The 19,726-nt window shown below is 38.8% G+C and overlaps 1 protein-coding gene across 2 annotated transcripts in view; it reads left to right on the top strand.

Moving 5' to 3' along the window:
• Positions 1-19,726, top strand: part of KHDRBS2 (KH RNA binding domain containing, signal transduction associated 2) — a 602,985-nt gene that overhangs the window by 160,122 nt on the left and 423,137 nt on the right. For both annotated transcript variants that reach the window (XR_012902558.1, XM_014575134.3), the window contains exon 2: positions 15,499-15,626. Coding sequence is in view for 1 of the 2 variants with exons in the window: in XM_014575134.3 (XP_014430620.1) it covers positions 15,499-15,626 (128 nt within the window). In the remaining variant the exon portion in view is untranslated. The remainder of the gene's footprint in view (positions 1-15,498; positions 15,627-19,726) is intronic.

The raw sequence follows: 19,726 nt of genomic DNA, 5'->3' as shown, positions 1-19,726 counted from the left end.
TTTTGAGTGTAATTCAACTGTCCCACTTACCTAAAAGTTTTATATGTAGAACACCAGAAAAAGGTCTTCTAACACTAGATACACATTGCTATTTGTATTACTAGATGCATGCAAGAACGGGGGGAGGAGGGGTGAAGTACTGTTCACAGAAGAAATGAAAATTTATCCCATTTGGAAATAGGCCATTCTTGAAAATAGCCTCATTACTTATGAGCAAGCTATGGTTTTTTTTTTTTAATGAAGAAATGCCACCACTTTCAATTCCATATAAGAAACTGAAAATCTAGTTCTCCAAGAAGAAGCAAGGTAAGTGCTCACATAATTCCTCTAAATAGGAAGCAAATGGTGACAGCTCAGGGAGGTGTTTGTAGATTCCATTTTATGGTATGTTGGACAGGCTGACAAGAAGAACATTATTTTTTGATGAGTTTTGACATGACTCTAAGTATAGCAAGGGGATGTTTTTACTGTGGGATGCCTAATTTTAATAGAAAAACTATATTCATGACACAAGTTTTGTAATAGATGTCAAGTACAGTAAAGTGAACTATAATTAACATCATTTTATTGGCACTGTAAAAGTAAAGCAGATAGTTTAAAGAGAAAGAGCAAGAACCACTTTCTCTCTCAGGTGTATTTTTTTCCCATTCTGCAATGTATCAATCAGATAAAGGAGGAAGGTAATTTCCTCCCCTGTGAAATTCATTGAGGGGAGGAGGTATGTGCCATAGAATTTTATATCTTGATGCTTTCTCATATATGATTATACATATATAATTTCTCTTTGAAAAAATATGCCTTCTAAAAATGTAAAGGATTTCTCTAATACAGTAACTCTTCTTTGGTTTTGATCTGACCCCTGATGTGACTGTGATGTGTGTTCTCTCTTCCAATTAAGAGAGATAAGATAAATGTGTTTTATACAGAAGGAAAGTGTAAGGGAACTATATGTGTAGCTGATGAAAGGCAAGAATGAAGTGTGCTTGAAGAGTGACAGGTACTGTAGGAGGTAATTGAAAAGCTATCTGTCTTCTTGCTTTAATTTAGTTAGCTTGGAGGAAAAGTGTGTGGAAAATGTGTAAAGTTCACCTCAAGAGCTGCTTTCTTTCCTTTTTTCCCTTTCTTATAGGATCAGTGTTGGTGAAAACGTTCCACTGAATTACTCATTTTTCTTCTTATTGGATCAATAGTGATGCTCATTTACCTGTCCTCTTAGCTCTTCTCAAATCCCATAGTACCTCTGGCTTTTAGGAATATAAATTCTAATGGTTGTTCTGATAAAAAAAAATTAAAAAATTGTTTTAAAAATTAAAGTTGTGGAGTTTATTTTCATAACGTATATTGCACTAAAGGCGGCGTTTCTGTTGTTAATGGGTTTTCTGGGTTTGATAGGAAATGTGCATTAGAGAGGGATTTTTTTTAAGTGAGTGAGCACAAAAGTTTGTGCTGCTTTCTTCCCTCCATTTTACATTATGTTTTAGTTGAAACATGAATATATTACATCTACTCTGAGCACTAGCATATTTTCTCCTTCTTTATTCTAATTCCAGTATTCTCAACATTTTAGTAGCCCTCCACAGTGTCAAGCAGTTGCTCATAAAAGGTCTGATACAGTGCCAATGGGAGTCTCTCCACTGACTCCAGTGTTTGAAAATTTTTCTAAGTGCTTATGCCTAATTCCTAAGTGGTCCGTAGGCTTTATGTTGGCTATCTGCTTTTGGCTAAATTTCACCATAAAGAAAGGATATTTCACAGCCAACTGTGAGGTCTAGTATCAGGGATTTAGCTGACATAAGAGGACAAAAGTGATTTCGGGATCCAAACCTAATCACTGGGTACAACAGCATAATCTGCCCTTTAGTGAAGGGACAAAATGCAACCCTTTGAGCTCTGTGACTCGTCCTTCTAGCTACATAAAAGGCACTAGTGGGCCCTTTGCAGTGGTGGAAAATTAAAGAGTACTGGGGAATTTCATAAAATGTTCTGATAAACCCCTAAAATAAGTAATGGGCATGGGAAAAAAGTTTTTTTAAGTAATTGTTTAAATTTACATACTACTGTACATAATACAGTGTACAGAAAAAGAGATTTCTCTACTAAATAGTGTGTAGGGTGTGTTTGGGCTTTTGTGTAAACCAAAATACACCAGAATTCCCTATTCAGTGAACCAGGACAGAAGGAAAGCCATATCTATAATAAAGAATATTTTGTAAAAATCTCTGATACTTTATATTCTTGAATTTTTACAGACCTGAGGTTGAAATCCAGGCCCCATTGAAATGAAGGGAGTTTTGTCATTAGCCTCAATGGGAGCAGGATTTCACACTGGTATTGATGGTTATAAATGAACCAAAATGTTCCATAGACTCTCTATGGATAGTAGTTCCATGTTCCAATAATATAAATATAGCATTTGGGATACATTCTCGACCACCTGATCAGGACAGTGATAGTGACTATGAAATGCTAAGGGAGATTAGAGAGGCTATCAAATTAAAAAAGCCTCAATAATAGTGGGGGATTTCAACTATCCCCATAGTGACTGGGTATACATCACCTCAGTATGGGATGCAGAGATACAATTTCTTGACACCTTAAATGACTGCCTCTTGGAGCAGCTGGTTCTGGAATCCACAAGGGGAGAGGCAGTTCTTGATTTAGTCCTAAGTGGAGCACAAAATCTGGTTTTAGAGGTAAATATAGCTGGACCACTTGGAAATAGTGACCATAATATAATAAAATTTTAACATTCCTGTGGTGGGAAAACCCCTTAGCAGCCTAGCACTGTTTCATTTAATTTCAGAAAGGGGGACTACACAAAAATGAGAAAGCTAGTTAACAAGAAATTAAAAGGTACAGTGACAAAAATAAAATCTCTGCAAGCTGCCTGGAAACTTTTCAAAGACACAATAATAGAGGCCGAACTTAAATGTATACCCCAAATTAGAAAACACAGTAAGAGAACCAAAAAAGTACCACTGTGGCTTAACAACCAGGTAAGCAAAGTAGTGACAGATAAAAAGGTATCTTTTAAAAAGAGGAAGTCAAATCCTAGTGAGGAAAATAAAAAGCGCCATAAACTTTGTCAAATAAGTATAAAAATATAATAAGAAAAGCCAAAAAGGAGTTTGAAGAACAGCTAGCCAAAAACTCAAAAAATAATAGCAAAATGTTTTTTAAGTACATCAGAAGCAGGAAGCCAGCTAAACAACAAGTGGGACCCTTGGACGATTGATATGCTAAAGGAGCACTCAAAGATGATAAAGTCATTGTGGAGAAGCTAAATGAATTCTTTACTTCGGTCTTCATGGCTGAGGATATTGGGAAGATTCCCAACCTGAGCCATTCTTTTTGGGTGACAAATCTGAGGAATTGTTCCAGATTGAGGTGTCATTAGAGGAGGTTTTGGAACAAATTGCTAAACTTAACAGTAGCAAGACACTGGGACCAGATGGCATTCACCCAAGAGTTCTGAAAGAATTCAAATGTGAAATTGCGGAACTATTAACTGTGGTTTGTAACCTATCCTTTAAATCAGCTTCCATACCTATTGATTGGAAGATAGCTAACAAGAGGACAATATTTTAAAAGGGCTCTAGAGGTCATCCTGGCAATTATAGACTGTAAGTCTAACATCAGTACTGGGCAACTTAGTTGAATCTAAAGTGAAGAATAAAATTGTCAGACACACGGATGAATATAATTTGTTGGGGGAAAGTCAACATGGTTTCTGTAAAAAGAAATCATGCCTTTACTAATCTGCTAGAGTTCTTTGATGGTGACGACAAACAGGTGGATAAGGGGGATACAGTGGATATAGTATACTTAGATTTTCAGAAAGCCTTTGACAAGGTCCCTCACCAAAAGCTCTTAAGTAAAGTAAGTTGTCATGGAATAAGAGCGAAGGTCATTTTTTGGATTAATAACAGGAAACAAAGGCTAGAAATAAATGGAAATTTTTCCAGGTGGAGAGAGGTAAGCAGTGGGACCCCCCAAGGGTCTGTCTTGGGACCCATCCTATTAAACTTATTTATAAATGATCTGGAGAAAGGGGTAAAGAAGGAGCTGGCAAAATTTGCAGATGATACCAAACTGCTCAAAATAGTTAAGACCAAAGAAGACTGTGAAGAGCTTCAAAAAGATCTCACCAAATTTAGTGATTGGGCAACAAAATGGCAAATGAAATTTAATGTTGCTAAATGTAAAGTAATGCACACTGGAAAAATAATCCCAACTATATACACAATATGATGGGGACTAATTTGGCTACAACTACACAAGAGAGAGATCTTGGAATCATTGTGGATAGTTCTCTGAAAACACCCACTCAGTGTGCAGCGGCAGTCAAAAAAGCAAATAGAATGTTAGAAGTCATTAAATAAAGTGATAGAGATGCAGCTGTGTTAGTCTGGTCTAGCTGAAACAAAAGACAGAACTATGTAGCACTTTAAAGACTAACAAGATGGTTTATTAGGTGATTAGCATTACAAAGATAGCTTCCCCAGTTATCACCCCTAATGTCATTACCTCACAGACACTAACCTTCCCCTCTCACCCCCATTCTGTTCTAAAATTTGATTTGTTAATTTCACATGCGTTCATTTTTTTGATTGTATCACTTTGGTATATATGGTTGTGCTGATTTTCTTCCACATATTGATCTGAGGAAGTGGGTCTGGCCCATGAAAACTCATCACTTAATAAACCATCATGTTAGTCTTTAAAGTGCTACATACTTCTGTCTTTTGTTTCATTAAAAAAAGGATAGAGAATAAGTCTAAGGTCTGACACTGGGTTCCCAAAGTACAAAATACGCCACACAGGTATCTGTCAAACACAAAGTGGTTTATTTCCTGACAGCTAACAGCTGTGCCCCATAACTGGAAGAACAACATAACAAAGAAACAGCATTTCTTACGTCCCTTCCTGCAAGCCTGGGACCCTGGGTAGGCTGCGGACAAAGTGGGAGGTTGTCTCAGCTTCTGAGGCGCTAGTACCCAAAGCCCATCAGTGAGGTTTGATTTGCTAGACTCTGAGGCAGCCTTAAATACAGTTTTCCTGCCTTGTTTGGCAGTTTGGAAATTTCCAGGGGTTACTCATTACATGCTGATGTAGGGCTTAGCTGTTAGTTATTGATCTGGTTCTGTTCTGGATCTACTTGTGATTTGGCCCTGTGTATGTGATCACTATGTTAGGGGAAACTGAATTGTTTATGTGTTCTCGCCCTTATCTATAATTCATTCTTGCTACAATGGCATATGTTCCCAAAGACTTGCTTCTGGCTCATCAGATATAGGGAAAAGGGAAAAGGGGGCGGGGAGGGGGGTAGAATGCAGGCCTCACCACCACTAAACTAGCACGTACAATGTTCTTCTGCAATTGACCACTACATTCCACCCCTGGGTGGTGTGGTATGCATTCTACCCCAATATATCCCTTGTAGGGTGTCAGTTGTTCCAGGATGACCTGGTGTTTTACTTGCTGAGCCAGTAGTGTCATACAGAAAGCCAGATGCCTAACATAACAGGCTAACATACTAGTAATAATACAAATAGCTACAAAATCCAATAATACCATAACAATAGGCTGGATGAGATTATATGGAGACTGGATGCTTTTTCATTAGCAAGGGCTCCCTCATAAAGTTGCTTGGTCCAAGGTCCCGACTGAGTACTGGCAGCAAGTTTAAAACAAACAAAAGGAAGTTTTTCTTCACTCAGCACACAATCTGTCACACCCCAATGGCCCCCTCCCTCAAAGGGTCCTCCTGGGGAGGCAAGTCAACATTGTATATTGCTAACGCTGTTGAAAGCATTGCAGGGCATTTTGGGAAGTGTCAAAGGTGTGAGCGTGGAATGAACGAAGGATTCCTTTGCAGGTTGTGAGAGGCCAAAGATGGGGAAGACAAAGAGAGCAGAGAATTAGTTAACTCCACACTCTGACTAGGCCCAAAGATAAGACGCTGCCTCCAGCCAGCTCAAGGCCACAGCACACATCTGACTCTCGGCTGCCAGCCATAACAAAGACAGATTCAACAGAACAAATCTGTAGAGCCAGCCCATAACAAGCAAGAAAAGCTAAGGCCAGGACAGAGGAAAGCAAAGAGAACAACAGAGTCTAGCTTGTGTGTTTGGGAAAGTCAAGGAGACCACAGAAAGCAGTTTGGACTGGCACAAAGAGCACCAGGAACAGAGGTCATGGAATGGAACACCCCCAAAGGAGCCCAGGACTTAAAACCCTCCTGAGATCTGGAGCAATTTGGAGATCACAGCAGACCCTGGACAACCTGTGCACAAAGGACCGAACTCCTGTCCACCCTTCCCTCTCTTCTTCTGTCGTTACACTCAGGCCTGGCCAGCCTTGGGTAGTGTGTGTCTGAGTATGAAAGTGGGCTAGGATTCGGGGCACTAACGCTTTCTTCCTTCCTCTGAGTGACATGGGAAGCACCCATCACTCTCCACTGTTATTTTATTATTTTATCAATAAAGCTTTAAAACTTAGACACTTGGTGTGTTCCATCATCTCCTTCCTTAACAATCCTGTGGCTTCAGCCTGATCACCTGACACCTCAGGCAGATTGGTAACAAAGATCTGTCACAGTTTTGGTGGCAAATACGGGAGGGAGGGAGCTCTGTGGAGTGCACCAACTGTTCTGCCCTTGGTATTTCATGTTTGCTCTGTCCAGCACTGTTAGCATTTCCTGTTGAGGATTTTCTGATTACAGGTGTGCCCCACCCTCAGTCGTAGCATGGCTGAGAACTGGAGAGGGGTTTAGCATTCCTCTCTCCACCCCGGTTGACAAGGGAAGGGTGCAGGTGGGATGACCCCCCGGTCATAGGAGCGCTGGGCAATAGGAGGTGGGCTTAGAGACCCTCGCTCCATACAAGAGATATCCTCGGTGCATGCACCCACAGTTGTAGTAACGCTGAGCACCAAAGAAGAACTTAGGGTTTCTCGCTCTGCCCCGGGAGGGGTTTTGTATTTGGTGTATGAACTCTCGGTGGTAGTAGGCCGAGTAATATGGAGGGAGGCTTAGCATCTCTCCCTCTGGCCCAGTGGGGTAACTGTGGAAGCCCCGGTGCAGGCATGATCTACGTGAAATTTCAACTGATTAAAAGATCTTAAGAGTTGTACTAAGGGATCATGACAACATGTTCAGGAAACAGAAGGATACAGCTGCAGACTCGGGAATCCTGCAGTCGTGGGCAATGGCATCAATGACAGGTTCCAGACCGGACATACGGGAATTAGGGAGCATGGACATGGTAGTCCGGCTGCCCGGTCAGCTGGCATCACGAGAGGCCGGTGAACCTGATGCCCGAGCCATGGAGGAGTCAGCAAAGAGGGACGGGACGCTGCTGCCTCTTTCAAAGGGGAGTGAAGACCTCTCCTGGCTGGAAAGGCCTCTCACCAAGGCAGGATACAATCCCTGGGGTTCTATGGCAGAGCTTCAGAAAAGAGTGCAGACTTGGCAGGATTTTTTAGACCTGTATGCCGAGTATGAAAAGCTGAAGGGTAAAAACCTAAGGGCAGCTGTGGGATTAATTTGGACTGCAGCGGCCATGTTGTATCAAATGTTGTTGATACAGAAAGAGGAGTTGGGGAGAAGGGATGAGGTGTGTACCCGACAGTTAGTGGAATTTGAGCAACTGAAAGCACAAATTACTAACCAGGCAGCAACCCAAGCCTATACCCAGGACAAGTTGCAGGCCCTGAGACAGGACTTTTAGGTGAAAAAAGTGGAACACACCCGCCTGAAAGCACTAGCTAAGCAAGTGCCGGTCCTTCAGAGACTCGTCCAAGATTTGACCATCTGTGTTCAGCGTACACCACAACGGCAGTGTACTCACCATGAAAAGGAAATTGAGCAGTTAAAATGACCGTATGTTCGGTCCACGTGGAGGATGATTTGGGTGACCCATATGAGGGCTTTGATTTCTCCTTTTGCAAGGATCCCAAAGGTGTGTGGATTCCTGTTGCATGCCCATAGTGGCCCTCGTTAAGACCAAGGAGAGGTCCACTGAACAACTTCAGGAGGGGGCCTGGGTCCAGACTCAGCATGTTACAGCCAGAATTCAGAGTCCACAGGGCCCGGCGGACATCTTTATGCTAGCTCGCAAGCTTGGCCCCTTCAAAATGGAAAAGGCCATCACCTAGCTCCTTTCCCTCTGGATCCTAACCGTTGTGATTTAATTATTGAGAACCCACGGCAAAAGTTAGAGTTCGCCAATAAGCAAGTGGCTGCAGTTGCTTCTGGGGAGTGGGACAACATCCCTGAGTAGGAAAATGATCCAGAGGAGATTTAAAAGGGAATAAAAGTAAAGAGGCTAGAATTTACAAGTAATATAACATGACTAAAACAGCATTCCACAATACTAGATTCCTAAATAAATAAAAGAAACAGAAAAATAGAGGAAACAACATAGACTGTCAAGCACTAGATAGTTGCTCTGCAGGCAGAGTAACAGGCTGTCCAGGCATATGATTTGCCCCCTTGAACAAGTAAAGGAGGAAAATGGGAAATTAAACAAGAAAACTGTTAAAAACCTGGAAAAGAAATGAAGAACTGTCCCCTGTTGTAAACAACAGCCTGCAAGCACTTTTACAGTGTGCCTGAAAAGTGCAGACAGAAATAAAAAGGTGGCCTTGGCAAATTTAAAAGATTAAATGGGGTCCACTGCATTGCAACCACAATCATAGAAAGATCAAGCCCAAAAGAATTAATGTTAGTGTTTCTGTTCTTCTGTCTTATAAAATCTTAAAAGTAATGACAAATAAGACTACAATTGCTAGTAAAACAAACTGGGCACATTGGTGCAAAAATTCAGGAAAAACCCTTTATGAAAAGGAGAAAAGGTACACTATATCTTTGGAACAAATATTGCAAAAGTTTAAGCACAGCCCATGGTCCAACAATACTTAGTATATTATGCAGACCTTTTAAGCAAATTGGTGAAATATTTATTGGTTTACAAACCCTTAATCTTAATAAAATGTTTTATATATACTGCGGTTGTTTGGCTGTTATGAAAAATCTGTACTGAGGAGTTTAAAAATGTTTATTTATCTGACTGCAGAAATAAACATTTGAACTTACCCAATGAAAGGAACCAGAAGATGTGGAGGCTAACTGAAAAGTCCACCCTTCTTACTAAATTAGTAATGGACAAATCTGTGCCCCTGGGAAGGAGCCATTTAGCAGGAAAAGTGGAATCATATACAGACAGATAAGAAGGGGAGAAAAAAAGCATGTGAAAGTGTGTAAGGAGTTTGGGGCCCTGTGTGGGCATAATAGAAGGAATAAGGGAAAGCAGTAATACAGGCATTGGAAAGTTAAATTACTGGGAATGAGGGAAGTTTTCATTTAAAGAACAAAGCAAGTAATTAAGGGTATGCAAGATGAAAAGTTAACTCTGTGAGGTGTATAAGGAATTAAGCAATCATTGTAATGTGTTAGAAGAAAAACTGCTTTAAAACTCCTTGTCTCTTTGAGGCCTCTTTCCAAAGCAATGTGTAAAGAATCAATCTAATTTAAATAGGGAAAAATAAGGAATTCTACTGAAACCTAATTGGTTAAATGCATAAAAGGAAATAAAATCTATGCATTGTAAATTTGTAAATCTGTTTTGTAGGTTTCAAATATATTAATTTGGTTTTGTTTTAAATAATTCCCTTTCATTTAAAGTTTCAAACTGACAAGACATTTTTTTGTCAGACAGATAACTGGTGTTGCTTGTCTTCTGGCATTTAACCCTTCAGGTAGCTCAATGCTTTTTAAGGTTCAAAGTCTTGTTACAGGCCAAGTTGCAGCTAATATTTGGGACAGTAAAAACTCCAAAATGAGGATAGATTCTGGATTTCTGATGGCTGGCAGCCAAGAGACAGATGTGTGCTGTGGCATTGAGCTGTCTGGAGGCAGTGTCTTATCTTTGGGCCTAGTCAGAGTATGGAGTTAACTCGTTCTCTGCTCTCTTTGTCTTCCCCCCTTTTGGTCTTTCACAACCTGCAAAGGAATCCTTCATTCATTCCACACTCACACCTTTGACCCTTCCCAAAATGCCCTGCAGTGCTTGCAACAGTGTTAGCAATATACAATGCTGACCTGCTTTCCCAGGGGGACCCTTTGAGGAAAGGTGCCATTGAGGTGTCACAGTCCCCCCCCTTGGCCCCGAATCAACATTGCAACATCTCTTGAAAGTAGGAATAAGAGATCCTCCGGAAAAGGGCTTTATTCCAGAGGATCGCGCCAGTCTAGACGCTCTTTTCCGGCTTTTCCCCAAGCCGGAAAAAAAGCGGTGGCCATGTTTATTTAAATCCCGCGGGGGATATTTAAATCCCCTGCAGATTTCCCTATTCTGACTTGCCTGCTTTGCATGCCTCTTCCATAGAAGGGGCCAGTCTAGACGTAGCCCACATGTTTAACTCTTTTAGTTTTTTCTTATATATTGATTCTTCCAGACCTTACCCCTCCTCCCCCCATCCTCCTAAATCCTCTCAGGAGTTTGTGTATCGTTATGGTAATGAAAAATCCTCAAATTGAATATTCCTTGTATGGTTGCATTAGAACTATGTATAAAAAGACCTATTTACCAACCCACTCTAGAATTCATTGGCTGTTTTGGTTACCATACATTGCTGTGTAAACTCATGCCTAATTAACTGTCCACTATCATTCATACTGTGTCAGCCATGCAGCTTTCATGAGTTCTCCCTCCCATTTAATATTGAGTATCACATTTGTTTCCCCTAGGCATATTAGGTTGCATTTTTTTTTCAAATTGGAACTCATTTTATTTCTTTTGGTATAGACTAAATTAATCTCTCCAAGTCAATTTCCATTATTTCCTTGTCTTGAGTAATTTGTGTAATTTGTGTGTTTCAAATTTAGTATCATCTGAAAAATTAAATTACTACTGTTTCCTTTCCTTCCTATTTTAGTTCCGTTCTATGCTGGTTTTTCTAAAGTACCTATCTCTGTGACATTTAAGTGCTGATCAGTAATGAACATTTTAAGTAAGGCTGGACCTAGAGTAGTCAATGTTAAAAGATAAACATTTATCCACAGTCACTGAAAATTTGTGATATCTTTAGACACTCATCTGTCCAGCTGCTTGCAAAATTGTTTTATGTACATTTCTAATTATTGTACCCTTTCCACTGATCTCTGCTTGTCTGCCTCTGCTATGTGATAACAAGGTTCCCAGATTCAAGGATTGCCTCTTCTGTAATACTTGCTTTGAAAGCACCAGTAAGGCATCTAGGGTGTTACATTAACAACTATAATAATTATATTGTTAGAAGTATTGAATTTGTAATTGTGACCTTTGATATCAGTGAGCTCTGTCACTAGATTTATCCCCTAAAAATTATGCATTTCAGTTTATCATTAACCATTGCTGAGAGTGTTACAAGTGATGAACCAGAGGTTCAAAGATTGTCTAGGGGTGGCTTTTTTGTGGCAAAGGACTGGGGCTGCGAAGGAGGAAAGCCCGAGACCTATATGTACTTAACCAATTACAAACTTTATTGACTACAATTTGATTATATTATGTCTTTGATTTGTTTAAGACAACATAGCATGCAAATAAACCATATATTAAAGAATATTAGTTTGCCTATTCACTTAACAACCCCTCAATTCTACTCCTAGTCCTTATTTAGATCTAAGTGTGGTACCATTATACAATATGGTTAATACAATACAACTAACTATTGCTAAGCTGACAAATAATATATTAAGCAATACTTACAAGCCCAGTAACAATTATGATGCACAGACACAAAACAACACGTAGCATGCTCTGGATTCGTATACCCTTTCATGATTTGGTAGGTGGAAGGCGGCCTTGTGTGATCAACCCCTCAGCCAGGCTGAATGATACGTGCCTTCTATCTTGATACAGAACCTCCCCGAGCTTAGGGCTCAGGGTGCTTTATACTATAATTTTGACATCCGGTGCCATATTAGGGTTCAGCTTTAGTTGATACTATGATTTGATATCCGGTACCATGTTAGGGTTCCTTCCTGTTTGATATGACGTCTGCCTCAAGGCATTGTGGTCAGTGCCTGATGCAGACATGACTGGCACACATGAAAGCTAGCTATGTTTTTTCTTTTCCTGTTCCAGATGCTTGTTAACTGGTGTTTTATGACAGCTCATTTCCCTTATTCCTATCTTGTCCTGTTTTTAGTGCTCATTAACCTAACTTTTTTCCCTACTCTTATCTTCCTGGCTTGAGTGCTTGCCAAGTTCAATTCCGTTTACTGAGAACTGTGCTGAGCACCCGAGGGAATTCAAGCTCTGTCTCTGTATCCGCCTCAGTGGCCTGTGTTTTTCTTGTGAGGGGCTTTTGTGTGGCAGTATGGGCAATACGCGCGAGGCCGTGGTCAAAAGGACTTGCTACATGACAACAAGTTCTGAATATATGTGACACTGTTCATAACTAAGGGTACATCTACACAGCAGGGCTAAAGTTGAATTAAGCTATGCAACTTTAGCTATATCAATAGCGTAGCTTAAGTCGAAATAGCTTAACTCGGCTTTTGGCACTATCTACACAGCAGGAAGTTGAAGGAAGAACACTCTTCCTTCAACTTCCCTTACTCCTCATGAAATGAGGGTTACAGGAGTCAGAGTAAGAAGTCCTTCAGCTCGCCATTATTTCAAAATAATGGCTTGCTATGTCGAAACACTCTTTGTTATTTCAGAACGTTAGTTATTTTGAAATAATGCTGCTGTGTAGTGTAAGTGAATTTGAATACGTTTTGAAGATGATTTTGTCAAACTCTTATGGTATGTCTACACTAACCCCCTAGTTCGAACTAGGGTAGCTAATGTAGGCATTCGAGCTTGCAAATGAAGCCCAGGATTTAAATATCCCGGGCTTCATTTGCATGTTCCCGGGCAGGCACTATTTTTAAATCCCCTTAGTTTGAACTGACTGCCCACAGCTACACGCGGCAGCAGAAGTTAATCTGAACTAAGTCCTTGGTTTGTATTAACTGTTACACCTCATTACAGGAGGAGTAATTCATTTGAAAGTTTGAATACCTACATTAGCCACCCTATTTCGAACTAGGAGGCTAGTGTAGACATACCCTTATATACTTCTAAATGTAATTATTTCCTGGTATACTGAACGATGTCACCTAACAGCCCTGATCTTAATTCAGACTAGATATTATAGAGTGTAACATTATATAGTGTAACAGTTGGACCTGTTACTTGATTTAATTTTTTCTATCAAATAAATAAAGAAGGAGACGGGGAATCAATCAATTTTTGCTTGAAAATAGTTTAAGAAGCCTTTTTAGTGAAAAATAATTGTTGGTCTTGAACTGCTAACTGCTAACCACAGTAAAATAATATGTAGCTAATTAACCCCAATTTTCAAGAGATCTAAATTAAAAAGCAAACAGAATGTTTTATAATGGCATGATCATGATCTATTCAAACTATTTGTTTTAACAGCAGCCACTTTACAAAGATCTATTCAATCATGATCTATTCAAACTATTTGTTTTAACAGCAGCCACTTTACAAAAATATACATGGACAAATGTATGCAAACAGACATAAGAAAGTGATTTCATTTGGAAAAGTGACCTAAGCTTCATTTATGACCAGCATGAAAATGAGACTTGCATAGGAAGTATCAGTAGAATAATGACAAAACAGTTCTTTCATTCTTGAATGTTTTCACTTTAGGGTAAAGAATTGCAAACTGAATCTTACTGACTTTGGTAGGTCACATTTACATAGGTCCTTTAAGCACAGCCAAAGTGTTTTTCTTCTCAAATTTGGTCTACTAAATGGAATCTTTAGTAAAGGTTTAAAGGTGGGGTTTTCATAAATGTTCAATATTGTCCTATTTCAGCCCCACATTGAAAAAACTGCCCTGTATCTTCAAGTATGTGTGCGGGGAAATGGTTTTTTTGGGTGGGGACATGAAAACTGCTGCAAAAAGGGGCAGCATGGTCACTGAAAGTGCTTTTGCGGAAAAGCGTCCTTGCCAATCTAGATGCTCTTTTCCGCAAATGCTTTTAATGGAAAACTTTTCCGTTAAAAGCATTTGCGGAAAATCATGCCAGTCTAGACGTAGCCTAGGGGTATGTCTAGACTGCAGGGTTTTTTGGAAAAAAGTGGCCTTTTTTCAAAAAAACTTCCCCTGAATCTAGACTGCTGCTGCATTCTTTCGTAAATTGAAAGAACGTGGCAGTTTTTCTCAACTGCAGAAAACCTCATTTTATGTGGAAGAACGCATTTTTTTGAAAGTGTTCTTTCAAAAAAAGGCGCTATGTAATGTAAACTGTGCTTTTTCAAAAGAGAACATCCAGACTGCCTGGGTGCTCTTTCAAAAAAGCGGCTTGCTTTTTTGAAAGTAGTGGTCGTAGTCTAGAAGCTCTTTTTCAAAAGAGGCTTTTTCAAAAGCCTCTTTCAAAATAGCCTCTTTCAAAAGAGGCTTGTAGTCTAGATTTAGTCTTGCTGTGGACATTACTCTACCATCACCTATTTTATGGGAACTGGGGAAGAATTGTTCCCTTACCACCAATATGGCTTGGATACAGTTGGGGATTTGTTCACATACAGTGAGTTCAGGAATGGTGTTATTCATTCTTGGCATGGTGGACAGGAGGCCATTTGTCACAACTCATTATTTAAATTAAGGGCAGATGTCCAATGCAGATACTCCATAGGAAAGCTATACAGTGATTGAATAAGTGTCTTGGAAAATTATTTTTTAAAAGATGTTAATTAAAGGAATGAATGGGGAGCAGTTAGAGTCTTCTATCCTTGGAAAAACAGGAATTCAAGCTCCCATTCTTATTGACCACATTAACTCTTCTATGAGGGGGAGCGGTGAGTGGAAGGTCCCGACAATGGATTTGCTGAAGAAACTTGGATGTGAATTGATGGGGATCTGGTAAAAGCTACCCTGATAATTATGGAATAAACAGTGGGTTACCTGTTGTCTGCCAGGTAGTCCACGACATCTAATAATAAAATTGCAGCATGATTTATCCCAGTGTTTCTCAATCGTTTTTTATAAAGTACCTCTTTTTCAAAAAAAATTTAGAAGTACCCCCCTTTTTTTTAAAAAAAAATATTAGAAGTAGCCCCAGTACCTACAGTTTGCAGACACACACAGTTGTTTTCTACCATTGCAAAACATTTGTTTAAACAACTTAATTGTAGCCGGGTGGGCAATAAATTTTTTGGGTGTAAAAAGTACAAAAATAATAAAACATTGTAAAAATTAATACAAAAATTCAGTTTGCTCCAAATTTCAGTTGTGTTGATGTACCCCCCCAGACTTCTCTCAAGCACCCCTAAGGATACTTGTACCACTGGTTGAGAAACACTGATTTAGCCCATGCCAAATGTCTTCTATCCTTCCTTTAGCATAGCCAGATAATCAGTCCAATTATATTATATATTATTATGTCAAGTAGAGTTGCTGAAGATGACAAATATATTTTTGTTAATTTTTTTTCAGAAATTGAAAAATTTCAGGGTTCTGATGGAAAAAAGGAAGATGAAGAAAAGAAATACCTTGATGTCATCAGCAACAAAAACATAAAGCTGTCAGAAAGAGTACTGATCCCTGTTAAACAGTATCCCAAGGTACTGTAACTATAATTTAATATACCACTATTGTGTAGACAGGAGGGAGAGTTCAGTGGTTTGAGCATTGGCCTACTAAACGCAGGATTGTAAGTTCAATCCTTGTGGAGGCCATTTGGGGCAAAAATTTGTCAGGAATGATATTTGATCCTGCTGCAAAGGCAGGAGACTGGACTTCATGACCTTGCAAGGTCCCTTCCAGTTCTAGGAGCTAAGCAATCTCCTTAAATTTATACTGTTAGACTATGTCTAGACTACATCCCTTTTTCATAAAAGGGATGTAAATTAGACGTATCACAATTGCTAATGAAGCGGGGATTTAAATCTCCCCACTTCATTAGCATAAAAATGGCTGCCGCTTTTTTCGGCAAGGAAAATAAAGCCTTTTCCGAAAGATCCCTTATCCCTTAGAGGGATAAGGGATCTTTCGGAAAAGGCTTTATTTTCCGCAAGATCAGCGTCTAGACTGGTGCTTTTTTCCAGCAAAGCTCCTTGCTGAAAAAAAGCGGCAGCCATTTTTATGCTAATGAAGCAGGGGAGATTTAAATCCCCGCTTCATTAGCAATTGCGATACGTCTAATTTACATCCCTTTTATGAAAAAGGGATGTAGTCTAGACATAGCCTTAGTTTTTCACAGCAGAGAAGTGGAAAAATCACGCGCTTAATTATTTTGTTCCTTGACTTTAGAAAAAATATGTGTGGCTTCAGGATACTTAAACATCAGGGTGACAATTTCATTCCTATATTTTCCTGAATTAGCCAGTCTTGTTCAAACTTTAACTTGTGGCCGTAATCAAAGCCATTGAAATCAGCTGAAGGCTTTGGATCAGGACCTTAATGACACAAAAGTTTTATTCATTTGCCATGCAAGTTTCTCCTTAATAAAGACTGCAGGATTTGTCCTTCTTGTTGTATAAACTTAATGACCTAATTAAGAATAGAATATTATTTCACAGCAAGAACATAAAGGCATGCCCAATAATTGTGAAAAGTCAGCTCAAGTGCACTGCAGTTTCTCAGTTTGTTATATTACTAATGGAATAATTGTTAGATAACTATGGAAAGAATATACGTGCTTTCCTGAAAATGCAATTGTCTTTGGCCACAGCTTCTTCTCATTTAATGGTTGGGTCTCTTTGCCATTACATGTCACGATAAATGAAAATTTATGTCATGAAAATCCCACAGCTATTGTGAGTCATAAGTGAAGGTTCATAAATGCCTCTCCATAGCTCTGTATAATAAAGATCCAAGACACATTGTTGTATTTTTACATAAAATAAGAGAATTTAGTTTTCTTTGTATAGCTTTATATTTTACATAAACAGTTGTTCTATCAGTATTCAACCTGAAATGGTAAACATCTCAATTTGTCTCTAGAGCATTTTTTCTTGCTAATTTATTATCACGTGGCATTTGGTTCAACATTAGCCTTGATTACACTCTCAGTTTCTTAGTTTTATATTTTCATCAGTAATAGCAATAAATTACAATGGGTAAAAAGCCTATCAAACAAAATGGAACATGTAAAAAAAAATTGAGATTCAATGATTCAAGATGACATTTACCTCCTAAATAGTGAATATAAAACTGAGATAATGTAATCATTCAAATGGTAAAGACCTTAGAAATACACACAGTGGTATAAAGAACTACTTTTTTGCTTCATAGCCTGGGGCACTTTGCCTAGATTTGTAACATTTTTTTAAATGCTGTAGGTCACCTGAAATTTTTAATAAGAATATAGTAATGCTGTATCTCCATAAAAGCTATTTGCTGATATTCTGATTATTCAGAATACTATTTAATGGGGATGGAAGAATGGAAGACAAACTATTTAATAGATAAATGCAATAATCTATTCAAATACAGTACCTAGGTATGATTATATTAACCTTCATTTGCTTTAATTAGCTTGTTATATTAGTGAGAAATGTAAGTCATAAAACATTTCTGAATGCTTTGAACAGTAAAACAAATTATCTGTACTGTCTGTAAGGAATTTTATTTCATTAATATAAAATGAACTCAAGAAAATTTCTTCTATTGATTTCTGCCAACATTAACTTTGTAATGCATAGTTTCATCTTCATATATTTTGCTTCTGTCTGTTATTCTCTTCCTAGAAATGTAAGATTTGCCATTTTGGATTAGACTATTGGTCAGTTTGATTCAGTGTCCTTTCTTTGATGGTAACCATCATCAATTACATTTGGGAAAAGTGAAACTTTTCCAGTGGTTGACAGCCAGTCTCTAATGATGTACATGGAGAGTGGAAGATATTTTTTTCAGACACCCAGACTAGATTTCAGTCTACAAAATGAAACTTTAGAATTGATTACATAACAAGAATTTGGAATGATATCCACAGCAGAAGCCAAGAAATTTCAAGATGCTTTGGGAAGAACCAAGTATGCATTAAACCGGTCAATTTTTCAGAACTAGGGGGCACCAAATGAAATTAACAGGTAGCATATTTAAAACAAACAAATGGAAGTTTGTCTTCATGCAGCGCATGGTTGGCCTCTGGAACTCCTTACCAGAGGGTGTTGTGAAGAACAGGACTTTAACAGGGTTCAAAAATGAATTAGATAAATTCATGGAGGTTAAGTCCATCAATGACTATTAGCCACGCTGGAAGGAATGGTGTCCCTAATCTCTGTTTGTTAGAGGCTGAAAATGAATGATAGGAGAGGGCTCACTTGATGATTACCTATTTCTGTTCACTTCTGCTGGGACATCTGGCATTGGCCACTGTTGGAAGACAGGATACTGGACCAGATGGACCTTTGGTTTAACCCAGTATGGCCGTTCTTATACTCTTATGCTTCAGGGGGTAGCCAAGTTAGCCATCCTTAACTTCGGTTCAGGGTCCACTCAATGTGGACATGCTAGTTCAAATTAGCGAAACGCTATTTCGAACTAGTTTTTACATCTAGATGCACTAGTTCAAATTTGCTTAGTTCGAATTAACTAATTCGAACTAAGTTAGTTCGAATTAGTGCTGTAGTGTAGACATACCCTTACTCTTCCCATCTGCAGGCACACACACACAACTCCCTGTCCTCCTAGTAATAAAACTGTGACAATTTGCCAGAGTTAGCTCTCGGTGGGCCGCTATATTCACCTGCACCTCTACAGGTACCAGCCATTGCAGATCCTATTGACTGGAAACAGCGATCCACAGCCAACAGGAGCTGTGTTCCCCTTACTTGTGGAGGTACTGGTAAATACAGACACAGCCATGTGGGGGCCTGTCAGAGAGTAACCCTGGCAGACTGGATCTGGAATGGGCCAGTATTTGTCCACCCCGGTCCTAGAATGTAGGTGTTGTGACAAGCTAAGAGGAAGATGCCATTTGGCCTCTTTGCTCTAGCTGTCTATATAATTGTTATAAGATGTGGTAGTTCAGTACCTATGTTTTATTCTTAAAACAGAGGCAATACATAGTCAAAGCACACAAGTCTTTATATGAATTATACTTCAATTCTTTATTTTTATTGTACAAATAAGTCTCACCAATATATATGTACTGGAAAGACCAGGTTTATTTGATACCATTGGCCAAGTGTTCTCAAACCATTTTGCAATATAGACCATATTTATTACAGACATTATCCCCATGGCTACATGCACATATGTTTAATAGAATAAGGGATTAAAGCAGAGATAGTCCCTTTGGGTACAAGAATGTTTTCCCCTAACTTCCATTTGTATGCATTTTCTTCAAATACATTACAGATCCAGTTTCCCATACATAAGCAATCATTTCTTTTTATGCTTTATTTGTAAGAAAGACAAAAACTTCCATTTGAAATAACAAAAAATTCATCTCACTGTGCAATTTTTCTAATTAGTATATTACTGCAATTGCTTTGTTAAATGAAGCACATCACATAAATCTACTCTGTCCATAATACAGATTTTTTTTCCCATTCAGTAGCAGTTAATTTTTATGTCAATTCCTTTTTCCCATTTTGCTATAGCTTACATATTAGAAGTATAGAATTTGAGCCTTGCTTTGTACCATATAAGATTTGAAAATTTGGCCATGTACATAGTGCACAGTATCAACCACAAGATTGTTCAATTTGTGAAA

This window comes from Pelodiscus sinensis, chromosome 3 (genome assembly GCF_049634645.1).
Source record: "Pelodiscus sinensis isolate JC-2024 chromosome 3, ASM4963464v1, whole genome shotgun sequence".
NCBI lineage: Eukaryota > Metazoa > Chordata > Testudines > Trionychidae > Pelodiscus > Pelodiscus sinensis.
This window is presented reverse-complemented; position numbering and strand designations above follow the sequence as displayed.